At 40.9% G+C, this 16,581-nt stretch overlaps 1 protein-coding gene and 1 long non-coding RNA gene across 7 annotated transcripts in view; one reads left to right on the forward strand and one right to left on the reverse strand.

The window, feature by feature from the left end:
• The window catches only part of LOC137527144 (uncharacterized), a 96,154-nt gene that overhangs the window by 11,075 nt on the left and 68,498 nt on the right, over positions 1 to 16,581 (forward strand). The gene's annotated exons all lie outside the window — the stretch shown is intronic.
• Positions 7,768 to 16,581, reverse strand: part of NEXMIF (neurite extension and migration factor) — a 596,318-nt gene continuing 587,504 nt past the window's right edge. For all 6 annotated transcript variants that reach the window (XM_068247579.1, XM_068247580.1, XM_068247581.1 and 3 more), the window contains one exon: positions 7,768 to 12,460. In XM_068247579.1, the coding sequence (XP_068103680.1) occupies positions 8,259 to 12,460 (4,202 nt within the window). In that variant the 3' untranslated portion in view covers positions 7,768 to 8,258. The remainder of the gene's footprint in view (positions 12,461 to 16,581) is intronic.

Genomic DNA, 16,581 nt, shown 5'->3' on the forward strand with positions numbered 1-16,581 from the left:
TCAAGACTGGCAATCTGAGGAAGGGGTGGAGCCTTAAAACCAGTGTGTAAGGATGCCAAAGAGATGCAAATAATTCTAAAGTCAATAATTAAACGGGGCAGCCATCCCTTAAATCGAGGGGACCAGGAGAGGAGAGAAGGCCATATAGGACCCAGAGCCTTTCCTCTCCTTAGGTAAGAATCTGTCTTTTTTTTTTTTAATTCCCATTGACTTTAAAGCAAATCTGAAGCGAAAGTAAACTTATGAGATAATGAATTGTATGTGTAGTACGGATAATAAATAGCACATTAATAGCAAATAAAAGAGTCTTGGTTAAGGTGCTTAGAAGTTGACACAAATCACTGTCACTTCTTTTTTGTTTGGATTTGGTCCAGCATCTATCTGGAGTTATCCAGGGTATCCATACACAGATACAGATGGTGCAGAGATGTTATTCTCAGGTGTAGCTGCATTACTGTATTTGGGGAGTATGCTGGAGCTTCGCAGTGTCTCCTGTATTCCTGCACTAAACAAAGTAACACAAAGTAGAATCAATGATTCATCTTGTCTACAGGAACAGATATGTTCTAGTTACCTGTTGTACTTAAATTTACCCCAGTGCCGTTATGTCTTATTGCCACTCAGAGGAATAGGCAGTAATTTTATGTATATGAATATATATTTATGTCTGAAAATATCTTTGTATACCAAATCATCCATCAACATGGGAGTTTACTCGGTATGAAAGCACAAGGTGTGCTGGTAGCTGACGATTCAATCGGCATGTGTAGCCAATAAATGACTACACGGGACATCACATTTCACAAGAGCCCTCATACATATTGCATTGTAACACTTTATGACTGCTCTCATTGCAGAGATGTATGCTCAGGAGTACTGAGTGGCACCTGTACAGAGCATATATGATCAACAATTTACAAAAATACTTTAAAGAGACCCTGTAACAAAAAAAAGTTTCCCTGGGGGGTACTCACCTCAGGGTCCCAATGAGGCTTCCCCCACCCCTGTAGCTGCAGGCAGTCCAGCGCTGGCCTCCCCAAAGTGTCCCGGAATCCTCCCTCGACAAGCCTGACAAGCGCTGATAAGCGCTGATTTATTTACCTTTCCTGGCTCCAGCGGGGCGCTGTTGCAGCTCTGCGGTCCGCTCTACTGCGCAGGAGACTTCCGCCTGCGCAGTAGAGCGGCCCGACAGCGATCGGCTATTTCCTCCTATCTCCGAGGCGGAGAGCCAATACTGCGCCTGCGCTGGAGCCGGGAAGGTAAATATTTACATCCTCACTGTTCGGTGAGCTTTATCTCCGCTGCCGTGGGACCGAGAAGGACAGAGGAAGCCTCAATAGGATCCGGAAGCTTCCCCCACCCGAGGTAAGTACCCCCCAGTTGAGGTTTTCTTTGTTACAGGTTTTCTTTAAGGTAACATACCCCAATATGCTGAAATGAGGTATACTGTCAGTTGCTGCCTGCTGTTACACAGTCAAGACAAAAAAGTACTAATATATAAATTAGCCTCACCTAAAGCAGCTGGTCTGGTTAATCAGTCGCTTTGTTAAATTATTATTAATTAGTATTTATATAGCGCCGACATATTACGCAGCGCTGTACAGTGTATATATATTGTTAAATGTCCTGTGATTTGATGTCCCCAGCCTCAGCTTCCTTGGTGAAGCTAATTTACATGTTACGATAATTTTTTGTTCCTCACTAATTGCACACATAGGTGTACTCAGTTCTTGATATGTAAGCCTTATACAGTCTGTCTGTGAAGGGTGATGCCAAGTGTACAGGTGTCTTTAAATAACAATTTTGATCTGGTGATGAACAAAGCATTGGCCGGATATTGTCAGCCATGCTCATACCATATGGAAGCCTACAGGCATCTTACCTATAGGCCAACCTAGTTCTGTCACTGCCTGCAAATGCATGTTCATGATCAACTGAATGCTGAACTGAAGAACTCAGAACAATGCACTTAATAATCACCAGATGATAAACTAATATGGATGAGAAAATGCAATGGTATGTATTCTACTGACAGGTTGTGAGCTCTGGAGGAAGCAGTTCAGCACACAATGCTCCATAGCAGAAGAACAATCCTTATGCCCTTTGATAAAACCAACAGTTGCGATGAAAGCATGCCAGATCATGTGCCATGTCACTATCCTTATACTTGAGTTATAAAGCATGCACATTTTAGAATATCAAATTGCTATACCACTGTTAAAAAAAGTAAACAAAAATGTATTATTAGATCAACAATCTAATCAAGTCTAAATAAATGCTAATGGTGCCTCTTGTCATGTCACATTTTGCAGGCCTGGAATCTGCAGTATTACCTATAACTGACCTCAATCCTGGTAGGCTTGCCGTCCGTTTTATCACATATGCAGTATTTCACAGCATGCAGTGAAAGCAGTTTGCTATTCCGTTAGGTTTTAGTCAGAATTGACCGCATGCATTAAATTAGGTTAAAAAATGGGCGGTAATTTTGTGGTATTTTACCAAAAATCGGAATTCTCATGAAAAATAGGGGGCATGCTAGCACATAATTTATCCATCAGTTTAAGACCTGCCTGTACTTGGCGGTAAATTTGTATGCATTTTGCAGTTTTTAATGGCGTTCTTATTCCTATTTTATTTTTATAGGGGATGGCTGTAAGAATATGTTCCATAGGTTGCTACATAATCAAATACCCCCCCCCCCAAAAAAAAGAAAAAACACCTTCCAAAGACTATCCTAACTTATGGAAGACAATGAAAGCCTATTATTATTATCTAATGCATGCATACCACTGAAATACCACACTTTTTTTCTGCACCTTTTCCCACATTTTCGGAAATGCAAAAACATCTTTCAGACTTGCCCGTAAAAATGGAAAATACTGATTGCAGTATTTTACAGACCGAAAAAAATTACGGCACATATGGTAGCTACCAGTACTGAGGCCAATGAACATTTGCGAAGCTGTTCCTGGTGTAAATACTGTTCATCTGGTTTAGTTCCCAGCATGCCTATAGAAACATAAGAGACCAGCCTATAGAAGGGTCATTACATTTTATATTGGTAACTTGGCTTACAATATGGAACAGAATCTGAAGCTTTTTGTCATTTGGGCATTTTTAGGTTGAATATCTGAGGAAGAGTAATATGTAGGAAAGTAAGGCTGCTGCACACAGATAAATTGCTGCTCAGTGACACATTTGCTAGCAGGGAATTGCCTGCATATGTTGTTATTACCTGCACTCTCACTAGAACCAGGAGTGATCCTACTCTATGCCTAGCTGAAATGCTACACAGCCAGTCAAAGCCACCATCTATAATGTAAAGGCAATTCTCCACGGGCAATAGTGTTGCTGAGCAGCTAGTCAGTAGTCACCCATGTGCCCTAGGCCTCAGGGATATCTCTGCTAATAAAAGACATCTAACAACCTTATCACCATGTATGAAGCCTGTAGGGAAGTATGTCTAACCTTTTCCTATTGCACATGGCTCCTACGAGCGATGACTCTAATGGCACCCTTATGATATCTGCAATACAGACAATGTCATTTGGAATTGCAGAGGAATATGGCGGTTGCTCTTCAAAGCATCAATGCAGTTTACTGAGCTTGAAACAGATATGTCAGAAGCTATGGAGTTCATTTCTGTCAAATGGCCAGCTTTCTATGATTCTTCCTGTACCAAGCCACTTTTACTCAGAATGTAACCAAGAAACAATACCAGAATATGTCTGTTAGGGCTGGTTTACACGGACTCAGTTGAAATGCACATGATGCACAGATACTCTTGGGTTGCCATGGTGAGAACCGCCACGCTGCACTGGGACCAATGTGATAGCCCCATAGGACTATCACTGCTTCTGCTACAGGATGCAGAGTTTTTGTGTGGTGTGGTGGAAAACAATAGGTGTGAAAGGGCCCTAATGGTCCTTTCACAATAAACCAGTTGCTGTCAGTATAACTGAATGAACAACTGATGAGCAGCCCAGGTGGAAGTAATGTCCATGTTTCCCTATGGGTCAGTTCACATCATAGGGATTTTAGCTGAAAGCTTTTTTTACAATGCACTGCTATGGAACTGATCAGTAAAAGCACATCAGTTTTTGAGCGTACAGTGTGAAAGAGGCCTTAGTAGTGGCCTTAATACAAAGGTGCTTATATTTCATGCTTGATGGCCCTTTAACAGTTAATTCAAATCTGCATATACAGTACAAGCAGTTACCAAATCAGAAAGGCAAATTCACAGTCATATTGAATATACAAAAACAGTATACCATAAAGTCCATTTAAATTAGACTCCGTAGCCTGCATTTATATACATTTAAGTGCAATATACCACAACAACCACCCTAACTTGTTAAATTGCACATCGGGTCTATTAAATACCTGGTCATCATATACTGCTGAATGAGTTGTGAACTGATTTAGCCAAACACTTATTTATGGAACTCTGACCCATTGGATGTATTACACTGTATTACATTAAAGAGGAATTCCAGCTGAAACTTTGTAGGTCGATAGAATGGGGAAGGGTTGGAATCACTGTACAGTTTTTACAGCTGTTGGTGTTTCTGCTGGAAAGATTTTCCTCTTGTAGAGACTAGACGAGAGGTTATCAAAAATCTTCTTAAAGAGACAGGGAATCTGACGCTGAAACATTTTTTACATGGCTATCATTTATTGTTCTTTTACCAAATGCCAGAGAGACAGTTCATATGCAATTTCCTTTTTCTCTTTAAAATAAGTTTTCAGCACTTTTCAATTGAAAAAGTACCAAAAAGTAAGTGAAAAAGTACTATTAAAATTATTCTGAGTATTTTCTTGCCTGCTGGTGGCTTAAAAGGCATATTATTGACAAGTTGATAAAATATGATCTAGGAGAAAGATTAGGAGAAAAGGTGAATTGCATATGGGCCTGTGGCTCAGATTCAATTATGTTTTTCTCCTGAGTTTTCTCCTATGAGATATTCTCACAACTTGTGAATAACATGTTTTTTAACACATTAGCAAGCAATAAAATACTTAAAATAATTTTGACAGTACTTATTTGTCTACTTTTTGATACTTTTCAGAGTGCAGAAACGTTTTAAACAGAAGATGAAAAAATATTTCCTAGGGGAAAACTAGAGTTGAATCAGGCCATAGGATAGCTTTTCAAAAAGGACAGAGGTTACAATTAAACCCCGGTATTGGTTACAACCATTTCCCCTTCAGCTTAAAGAACTCCATGAAGCTTCAGTGGGTTTGATAACAAACAGAAATTACGCTTATTTATTTATTTTTTTGCATTTATTTGTCCTAAACTGAGCATGTCTTTAATTTCCCTGTCCATCTAATCAGTTCTCCCAGTAGGGCTGAAGGAACTGGATCAACGATTCACTGTCAACCCTTAATGCAACAACAGCCGTGGGCACTGGCAATAGGGGAAGCAGCCCCTGCCCCTGTGGGGGGGCCTAGGGGGCTGTTTTTTTTTGGGGGGGGGGAGGGGTTGCAGCATGAGGGGAGAGCTTTGCACATCAGCGGGGGGGGGGGGGGGGCAGTCCCCCCCCCTCACCTCAGGCTCTCCCCTCTGCGCTCCCCTCCTGAATCTATCTAAGTGGCCACAGCGGTGGCAGCAGCAGCAGCTATAAATACCTCCATTCACCATGGAGGTCTCAGATCTAAAAGGGCTTCACATTACTTCCTGTTAAAACAGGAAGTAATGTGAAGCCCTTGCAGATCGGAGAAGCCCATCTGCTGCGACCCCTCCTGCCCCTCCAAAACGGCCCTGGGCGGGCCACTCAAATTCTTGCAGGGGGGCCAGGGGACTTCTAGTTATGCCCCTTGGCCATGGGTCAGGAATTAATAGAGGATGCGGCTTCTATTTGCAAAAAAAAGATACAAATAAAAGTGCTTATCATTAATATAGTTGGGGGGAAATAACAAGCTAGCCACAAACTCAAGGAACCAAATAAAAAAGACTGTTTTGGCAAGCTGTGACAGCAGATAAGTAAGATATTAAAAGTAATTTCAATAGATGACATAATTTGTGGGGCACATTTGATGCATCATATTCTTTTAAAAATATTTCCTTTTTAAAGTTTCATCTGGAATTCCACTTACACACCAATGGGGGTTTCATCTACACTATTAAGACTGGTGCAATTGTACTAACACTATATCAGGTTAACATATTTCATAGACCTTTAAGCCCAAGCCCAAGATTTTTATATTTTAGTTTTTGGATAGCATGAAAGGGGCTACTAGAGACTTTTTTTTTATTGCTGTCTGCTTCCACACTGCATTCAGCATTTTACAATTGAAAAAGTACCCAAAAGTTGGTGAAAAAGTACTATCAAATTTATTGTGAGTATTTTCTTGCTTGCTGGTGGTTTAAAGGGAATTTTATGGCAAGGTGTGAAAATATCACCTAGGAGAAAACGGAGGTGAAAAAGTGAATTGCATATGGGCCATTGTCTTTAACAAATCACCTTTCAGGTCATGCAGTTGTATAAGCCAAAATATTCTGTCCATTTAGTATTTCTGGGTAAATCAATGTTATAAAGTCAAATATCTCAACACATAATGACATAATAGTTAACTCAAAATACCAACAAAATACAGACATCAAAAAGTAACTACTATATATATCTATATCTATTTATATTGTACTGTATGTGTATTGTTTTAATTTTGCAGCATGATTGTTCAAGGATATAAGGTTCAATCTTCCATGGGCACTGAGTCACTATAAAACCGTTATGTCAATCCATTGCACTAACCTGGAGAGATGTTGTGCAATACCTGGAAACCCTGGCGGCTGTTCCTATACGAAGTGCGGGTGCAGCACAGCCATCTATTGGAAAGGCCTTACTTTTACTGATTTACATTAGCCACTTTTAGGAAGCATTTCTATATAAAATACTGGCATCAGGAATCAAATATTTTGTGCAGAAGGTATGATTAAGCTATGGCCCCTTCTTTGATAAATTCAAATAATGGGGTCCTGCAGCATATTGCTCTGCACTATAGTGCTGAAGTATCTGTAAAATGAGATCAATACAAGGGGTTGTGAATCTCTGTCACCTTTGGTCTTCCTTGGGTATATAAATGATACTATATTAGGCATTTTTTAAAAGTCATGTTCCTAGTGATCAGACTAAGATGAGGTAAGAAAATATGGCACTAATTATGCTACGCTGACTTTGCAGTATGAATAAGTAGAACCCAGCGAGTCAGGTGCTTTGTAACTCGGGTGACATACACGTATTTTGGAATGTTTGCAGTAAAGCAAAAGGCTCAGATCCAGACTGAGAATACCCACCAATGAAATGCAGTAATATATATTTGTCTCTATATATTATATATAATAAAAATATGTACAGTCACAGATCAGAATTTGGCACAATTTCATTTCGTTCGTGGGTTGTAATAGTGCATTAACTACTGTACAACAGTATGACTTTAAAACAGTCTTTCACAGAGAATACCAGATTAAGCTGCCCTTCAACAAATCATCACAATGTAAACCCTGGATTTCAGCACTTAACAGATCAACAAACCACAAGGCATTATTCCCAAAAGAAAAAAAAATAAAGAAAAAGAAAATTAAACATAAACATCAATGTAATTTTTTTTATAGAAAAAAAGTATTTTTTTTTCAAAAATCCAAAATGTTTTCTTTTTTTCCATTTTGAATATATTCTTAAATTCCTGCAGAGAAAAAAATGCTTGGTATCAGCTCAATACAACAAGCAGGACTAAAGACAAGTTTTACTTATTTTGATTCTCCTATGCAGATTTTGCAAATGTGCAGCAGGGGGAGCTGAAGTACACATTGTGGGACCACACGAAGCTACTGTAGGCATTTTGAATCCTTTAGGCTCCACATTGTGGCATTTCAATGCATATATTTCCTTTGTGTAACTTTTTTGTTTTTACAAGGTGTTTAAAAAAAAAATCTTTGTGTTATAAACAAAGAAGCACATAATGTAATCCAGAAATAAAGAAGCCAGACAGCAGAAAATAGAAGTTTTGTTAGTCTTTAGTCATTGCAAAACCCGGCCTAGTCAGGAACCAGTGGTTTTAGGTAGCTTGTTAGCATTTGTCATGCGCAGGCTCTTCTTTAATTGCAAGGCAGTGGCTATCATGCAGCTTTAGCCTTTCTTAAGATTTGTTTAGGGAAAACAAAAACAAAAAATAAAAAAAAATAAAGACCAGCAGACTTTGCAAGTGTGAAGGAAAAGAAAAAAAATGCATTTTAGACAACATTTGGTGCAACATTACCTCAGTTTTTCAAATGCAGCTGTAACCATTGGGTCCTTGTGTGCTTGGTCTATCCTTTTACCTTTACAGTTCTCATCACGCAGTGATTTAGAGGTTGACTTATGACGATACAACTTTTTGTGGGTTGGTACAGTATTGGTTAAAATCCCCAGATTTCCAAAGTTCTTATCAAAAAAGGCTGCATGAAGGTTGCCTCCATAACTTAGAGAGCAGCTTGGGTCAAATACTCCAAACTTGGCATTGTTCTTACCTGAGCCCTTGTTGGTTGACTTCTTGGAGCCGCCCACTGAGCTGCCGTTTACCTTCTTTTTAAAATCCTGTGGTGTACCAGCCAGAATTTTCAATGTTTTTAATTTTAAACTGTTAGACTCTGGAGACGGTAATATATCTGGAATGTCATTGTGACTCATGGGGTCATAAAAAGGCTCTATTGAGGCCATCATGAACCTCTGGACATCAGCCATACCAGATGCTATGTTTGATAGAATATTAGAAGGTTCCTCAAATTCTCTTTGATCATCATCAATGATATTGTTGCCATTTCCTCCCTTAGCATCAGGCCAGGAATTGTTACCTCTATCATGCGTCCACTCATCTGGATGCTTCCCTGCCTTGGATGAGCCAGGGCCATAGATCTGAATACAGTCTGTCAAAGCTTGTTTATCAGGACGGGTGTTGTTCAGTAGACCTGATCCATTACAAGCAGACTGAGCTTTGTCATTTTTTGCTTTCTTGGTCGATTTCGGACCTGTTTGCCGGGGAGTCTTTGTCTGTGTTTTATCTAAACCCTTGCTGGCCTTAGGTGTTTTCTTTTTGCTACTTTTTGGAGTAGAGCTTTGGTTGGCACCTGTATTTTTGGTGGCAGAAAGTTTCTTTTTAGACTTTGAGGCTTTGCCGATAGTATGGATAGGTACTGAAGACTCATTAAACTCTGGTAGACATGGGTTTTTCTCTATAACATTAACTGAATCTACATCATCATTAAACATATGGAATTGAAACTGGTGATTACTTAGTGTAAAGCCACTATTAATCTGCTCTTGTGAAGGAAGAACAGTACAGTTCCATTTGACCTTCTCTGGAGCAGTGAGCACTGCTTGGTTACCATTCTGAAATGGTTTGAGGTTCCCTACTGATTTCACCTCTGTGCCTGTAATTTGTGGGGAGAGGTTAGGTGTGTCTGGTGGGGACATTTCTGAAAGTGATGAGTGACGGAATTTGTCAGGGGTGAAGTTTGAGATATCAAGAAGATCAGTAGACTCCTTCAATGGTGTAATTTCATCAATGCTTTGCTGAATTACAAGTTTAGGACTGCAGTGGGCCAAGAAATCATCACTTATTTCATCATCTCCATCCTTTTCACATGACTTCAAGCTTAAAGAGCTGTAATTACTGGAGCTAACTGACAATGAGCCTACGGAATCAAAACTGATAAGCCTTCCATTGTCTGTGCTAAGTGTGCCTCTCTGAAGAACATAGTGGTTATCTCCACTACTGTAATGACAGGGCTGATAAGAGTCATCTTGCTGAATCTGGCCTTCTTGTAGATATGTTTTGTGGTACAGCTGTTTGCTGCTGTTTGGGTGAACTTGACAATATCTAGAGACTGTGATGTCCGTCTCTGATATAGCTGCTGAGCCAGCAAAGTCTCCAGATATGATTGATACATCCCTTAAGTTTGATATGAACTCAGCCTGGTTAGAAGGAGGTTTACCATGCCACACGTCTGGGAAGCTCTGCTCTATTTCTAAGTGATGGGGTGACTGCTGAAGTTCAGATTCTGAAGGGGGCGAGAGAACACAGCTTTTTGCGAGTTGAAGGGAATTGAATTGTTTTTCTGCTTGCAACATGTGCTGTCCCAAGGAATGTGGACTGAAGTATGATATAGCATTACCACTTGATGAATCCGATGCATCTAACAATGTCTGTAGATACCCTCCAGGGAGAACTGGTACGTTGGTACTCATGTGAGCAGATGGTAATGGCTTGTCAGGGGAACAGGTGGTTTGCAAAAAGGGAGAGTTTTTAACTTCACTATCATCATGGCACTGCAAAGAATGGGATGTGTCAGGTACACTGTGAATGGATTCTTCTTTTAGAAGAATTGAAGAGTCCTGGTTCTCCATGATAGGGAAGGTTTCTACTGCATCGGCATTACTAATAGCATTTGCCTGCTCAAGTTTAAGCTGTTTGCATTTTAACCTGGCCTCACTTTTGAACTTGATTCGCCGTATTACTTTCCTATCTGCACATTTAAGTTCCCTTTCTAAAGATCTGCACCTAACAGGAGCAACTTCTGCTATGCCACCCAAATGTAATCCATTCACACAACTTGGTGTTTCCAGGGTTAATGAATGCAAGTCATTAAGACTGGCCACATCTTTGCTGCTGCATCCCTGTCTGTGATCATAGGAAGAAAGCATTTCCCTTCCTAGTGGTTGCTGAATAGTCTGTATCCTCTGTAGTCTATGTCTGTTTGCCAGTTGGCCTTTTCTCTTCCTTGGAGGAACAGCATTTTCTGAGCCATTAAGAATTCTTTGCGCACACAACGCTGATGAGTTCCGCCTCCTTTCTTCCCAGTACTCTTTCGGTGGTGCAAGTTTTTGGAATTTTGTTAACTGGTCATCACTAAGGGTAACTGTGGTCTCATTTGCATCAAGCTTGCCAAGCTTAACAAGCATATGCTTCTCACCTTTGAATCTATTGATGATAATGTACTTGATGATAACCGGTGGCTCCTTTCTACAAACTTTCCTTCGTTTTTTAGGACACCAGTCATCATCATCTTCTTCTTTGGGTCCATCTGGTGCACCTTCTTTTTTTTCTACAACTTTTTCATTCTCAAGGGAATCCACATCATACAAGTAATCATCACTATACCTGACTTTCCGTTTCACTCTTAGTCCATAATTTGGTTGGATCAGAGAGTGTGAGTGTTCACGTGATAAGTATCTTGTACAGTCCTTGATATCACCCAGTAAATCATATGAAGATTCACTGTATGAACTGTCATCACTGTACTCTCCAGAGTCCTCTGCTGAGTTAACTGAATCCAAAAAATGGCTTCGCTTTGTGCTTATATATTGCACTACATCCATGCTGCCACAAGTTTTGCTTAAGCTAGATTTAATGCCCTCACCTTCTCCTTCTTCTTCATCATCATCATCTTCTTCCCATATACCACCCTCTTCAAGTTTGAACTGAGATGGGTCTACTACCCTCTTCTTGGAGACTTTGCTATCTTTCTTTGTGCAATTAGTAAAGACGCTTGGGAAAAAATTAAATTGGGCATCTTCTTGTAGAGCATTAGTCTTCTCTCTTACATTGTCCTGAAATGATTCATACCTGATCTTTAATGAACACACATCGCTCCCAAGAGTGGAGTCATCATCATCAAACATGTAATTGTCCACATCTTCTTCTGAAAACAAATTAACAGACAGCTCATTCTTAGAGCACAAATCCAACAGTTCAATTTTGCTTTCACTAATAAAGGACTCAAAATAACCCCACTCCTGGTTAGGGTTGGCAAGCAAAGCCTCATCTCCATTGCACTTGTCTAGCAGCAAGCCTTCATAGTAATTCTTTTGGGTGGGGTCCTCTGTGTCACTGTCAGATTTATCCTGGTCTCGCTTATCAACCTCTTGTGATTTATGAACAGGAAAACTTAAGAGTTGATCAGAAAGCAGCTGATCACCATATTTTATGCTCTCTCCTGTAGTCATGCAGTGGATTCCCATGTCAGTAACTGGACAAGTGTCATAGTCTCTACTTATGTCTCCCATTTTCAAACTAACACCAGGTTCCGTGTCTACTCCATCTTTTGTTTCTATAAAGCAGCCTAAGCAGGTCCGACTTTGTTGCATTAAGCAGTCTCCAGTCAAAGCTGATATTGCTCCAGGCTCCATGATGGTAAATGGTGTTTTTTCACTTTCACTGGGCAAAGACCATGTACTTAGGCCCTTGGTAGCACAGGTTGTCAAGGATATGGCCTGAGCTGATGGATCACTGCTAACATGTTCAGTTGTATCTGATAACCTCAGGGGAGAAGGAGGGCCCAGCAAGCAAGGTTCTTTGGAAATGATCGGTGGGACTGCTCTGTGACAGGCATGAATTTCTTTTTGTGTTAAGGCTGGAAATGTGACAGGAGCATCTGCAGCATCGTAGGACTTCACATCATCTACAGGATCATGTGGCTCTGCAACAGGGGGAAAGACACAGTGTTTTAGTTCTTTTGTTCCTCATGCTGCTCAATGTATAAATGTATATAAACATCAATACACAGTAGGATGCAGTCGCTAAAATGCAAAAGCTATTAGCGATCGTTAACAGCCATTCAAGTGAATGACTGTTAACGATTGTTAATGGCCTCTACATCATAGTGAAAGGACCCCTAGGTATGTAAACTAATTATATTTCAATATAGATTTGATCAATAATTATCTGACATGAGTATACAAACACCCATTATGACATTATTTACGTGTGGGAGTGTTCTTATACATCATATATATTCATTCTGTGTTGGCAGCAGAACAGAGATTGCTTCTCAAACCTTTATTTTTTAACGTTTATAATAACAGTCCTTTTTTTCTAGATAATTTTTTGTCAGTCACATGAAAGAGAGGGTTTCTATTTTCTTTAAAGGGTTTACCAATATCTTCCATCTGTATATTCCTTTTGGAGACACAATGTAAATCCTCACATTGCTGTTACTGTTTATTTTGCTTTGGCTTGCCAAGACCATTACTGAAGACAGAGCAAGGCTCAGTGACCTTGATTATAATTGCATGGCCTAAATATGATGCGATCTTGATTGAAATGACACTGGGGTTGAAATCAGAGTTTGCAACCAGCATTGTTAAGGGGGCTTGTGAGCAAGCGATATCAGATAGGCTATCACAGCTTTATGAATGCCATGTTGAGAAATTACTGTTTCCCCATACTATGTATTAGAGTATTCCAGTGCCTCCATTCATGTCGAGGTTCCCAGAAAACCCTGTGTGGTGTGTCAGCTTTCTAGTATCCACCAAAGTGTCTCCCAACTTACCAGAGCCCCAACACTATGTCCCAGCTGTGTCCCTTAATTATGTCCCAACTGACCCCAAATGTACCAAAACTTTAAAAGGCACTTCAAAGGGTGTCTCAGCCCTCCAGTGTCTTAAGAAATGTGTATAAACTTTCTAGAGCCCTCAGCCCGTGCCCCGGATTTTTAGTCCTTTATTGTGTCCCAGATTTCCTGTGCTTGTGTTTCAGTACTCTGTGGTATGCCCCTTAAACTGTGTCTCATCATTCCTTCCCCCCCCCCCCCCCCCCCCCCAATTTTGTCTCAGCTTTCCAGTAACTCCCAAAAGTTTGACCCAGCTTTTTCGGAGCCCATAGGGTCTAGTGCTCCAGCTGTTCAGCTCTTACAAAGTGTGTTTTAGCTTTTTCATGTCCCATGAGGTGTGTACTAGCTTTAAAGTTTCCTTCATTATGTATGCCTAGCTTTGTAGGATCTCCAATAATATTTTCTCTTTTTTCTCTAATGACCCTTTCTGTGTGTCCTTATCTTTCCAGTGCACCCACGGTGTGTACCAGCTTTATAGAAACCCCTCATCTGTACTAATACCAACATATATTGGGACTACATATTGACCACTAGCTGAACTGGCCAGTAAGGATTCATAACAAAAGGGGTAATTTCTGTCCTTCATTGCCTTCCCCCATTACCTCCCAGGTACAAATTAGGGCCATAGATATCCCACTGACAAGAAGTAACAGAAAATTTCCCCAATGGAGTCACAGACTCTAGCAATAACCCAAAAGAGATTGTAATTCGTGTCCATGCTAACCAGAACTAAAATAACTCCCCTGGAGTTGGCTTTTAAAGCAATGAAATAGTGGATCAGTGTAGTTAGAACATTTAGTAAAACTACATATTATGCAGAACTACCATCATAGCAGTTCAATTACACTCCCTAACACAGTTCTTTTCAGCCTCACAATGGTTTTTGAAATCAGATGGATCTCCTGTTATGGACGTTCACTCACACATTATATGGTATGTCGTTTAGCACCATTGCAGAGGGGTGGGGACAGACCCACAGTAGGGTGTGAAGTCACACTCACATATCACAAGCTTTCGCAGCCATCACACAAAATTAGAGTTTTGTTTTATCTGATTACTTTGGGATTTTACATATTGGTCACATTATTGTTATTAAAGGCCAACTAGAACGGAAACTAAATGAGCCAAATTCTTAAAGCAGTATTACCTTTCTCATCGTTTCAAAGCTAAAAACCCTTTGCGCAGCTTGCCTGAAGCTGTGCATCTATCCATTCCGACTTAAAGCTTCTCAGTCGTTATGAGTTTTTTAAACATATCCTATTTGCTCACCACCTACTTCCTCTGAGCTGCAATTGTGCCTCCTCACATGGGTCACTTGGTTTTTATTTAAAGGGGACCCAAATTAAAAATACAAGATTTCAGAAATAAAATCTATTTTTTAATTTATAGTAATAAATAGCAGCCTTTTTTCAGCTGCATAATGACAAATATAAAATATTTTACATTTATTGGAGGAACCTCTCCCTTCCTTTTCATATTGCCGGGACAGAATCCGGTAAACTGGTGGAGTAGATGGTGTCCGGCAAAGGAGGAATTGCTAATGGCTGCCACCTTTGTAACCCTAGTTATGAAAAGAGAAGGGTGAAAAGCATGCACTGAAATGCTCATAGGCTCGCAGGAGTGTTTATTTATCTTTGTATGTGTCAGAGTGGTGCAACTAAATATTTTGAATTAAAAAATTGTTTGATTTGTGTCCGCTTTAAAGGGAAGGTTCAGGGAGGGAGGTAAAAAAATAAAAATCAATATCCACTTACCTGGGGCTTCCTCCAGCCCGTGGCAGGCAGGAACTGCCCTCGCCGCCGCTCCGCAGGCTCCCGGTGGCTGACCCGACCTGGCCAGGCCGGCTGCCAGGTCGGGCTCTGCTGCGCTCCATGGCCTGGCACTTCTGCGTCCCACGCGGGCACACTGACGTCATCGGACGTCCGCCGGGCTGTACTGTGCATGCGCAGAACTACTGCACCTGTGCAGTACAGCCCGGCGGACGTCCGATGACGTCAGCGCGCCCGCGTGGGACGCAGAAGTGCCAGGCCATGGAGCGCAGCAGAGCCCGATCTGGCAGCCGGCCTGGCCAGGTCGGGTTGTCCACCGGAGACCACCGGGAGCCTGCGGAGCGGCGGCGAGGGCACTTCCTGCCTGCCACGGGCTGGAGGAAGCCCCAGATAAGTGGATATTGATTTTTATTTTTTTACCTCCCTCCCTGAACCTTCTCTTTAAGGATACTGGGAAGCATAGTTTGGCATCTATTGTTCTTCTTAATTTGGGCAATATCTGCTCACCATTACAGAGGGAATGAGATGAGCTGTAGTGCTGTGTACGAGCACATCTGGTGCACAAAATAGATTTTCTGCCCACCACTTACGAATATAATTGCTAATTTAATCTGCCTTGTTCAGTTTTGTGTTTAGTTTGGCTTTAAAAGAGAACTTCAACCATTGTCATTTGACAGCGTGGGTAGGGATAAATGGAGATAGCTGTTTCATGGTCACAAGGTACAGGCTGTCACAAGAATTTTTCAATTGAACTTACAGAGTCTGGACCTTCTGCTGACCCTGGGTACTCTCACATACTACCTATCATTATGCGCATGTACCACAGACATAGGGCTATAGAGCACAGAACGGTATGCAAGAGGCAGTGCAGTGAGAGGACATTGAAAAGTTGTACAAAGCCGGATCTCTGCAAGTTCAAGAGAAGATTTTAAGTTGAGGCTTGTAGCTGGATGGCAATCAAACATATACCGCACAATTGTTCAGGCTATCATATGACACAGAATGGAGAACTTCTTTAAAGAGAATCTGTATTGTTAAAATCGCACAAAAGTAAATATACCAGTGCGTTAGGGGACATCTCCTATTACCCTCTGTCACAATTTCGCCGCTCCCCGCCGCATTGAAAGTAGTCAAAAACAGTTTTAAAAAGTTTGTTTATAAACAAACAAAATGGCCACCAAAACAGGAAGTAGGTTGATGTACAGTATGTCCACACATAGAAAATACAACCATACACAAGCAGGCTGTATACAGCCTTCCTTTTGAATCTCAAGAGATCATTTTTGTGTTTACCTTCTGTCCCCCTGCAGCTCTCATCCACTGAATACTAGTGACAGGCTGATCATTTCTTCCTGCAGACAGCTCTGCCCTGTCTGTATTTCCTCAGTATGTGTCAGCCAGCTCCTTTCACAGCCTAACAGAGGAGGATTTTTTTAGCTG

The sequence above is a fragment of the Hyperolius riggenbachi genome, chromosome 8, assembly GCF_040937935.1.
Source record: "Hyperolius riggenbachi isolate aHypRig1 chromosome 8, aHypRig1.pri, whole genome shotgun sequence".
Taxonomy (NCBI): domain Eukaryota; kingdom Metazoa; phylum Chordata; class Amphibia; order Anura; family Hyperoliidae; genus Hyperolius; species Hyperolius riggenbachi.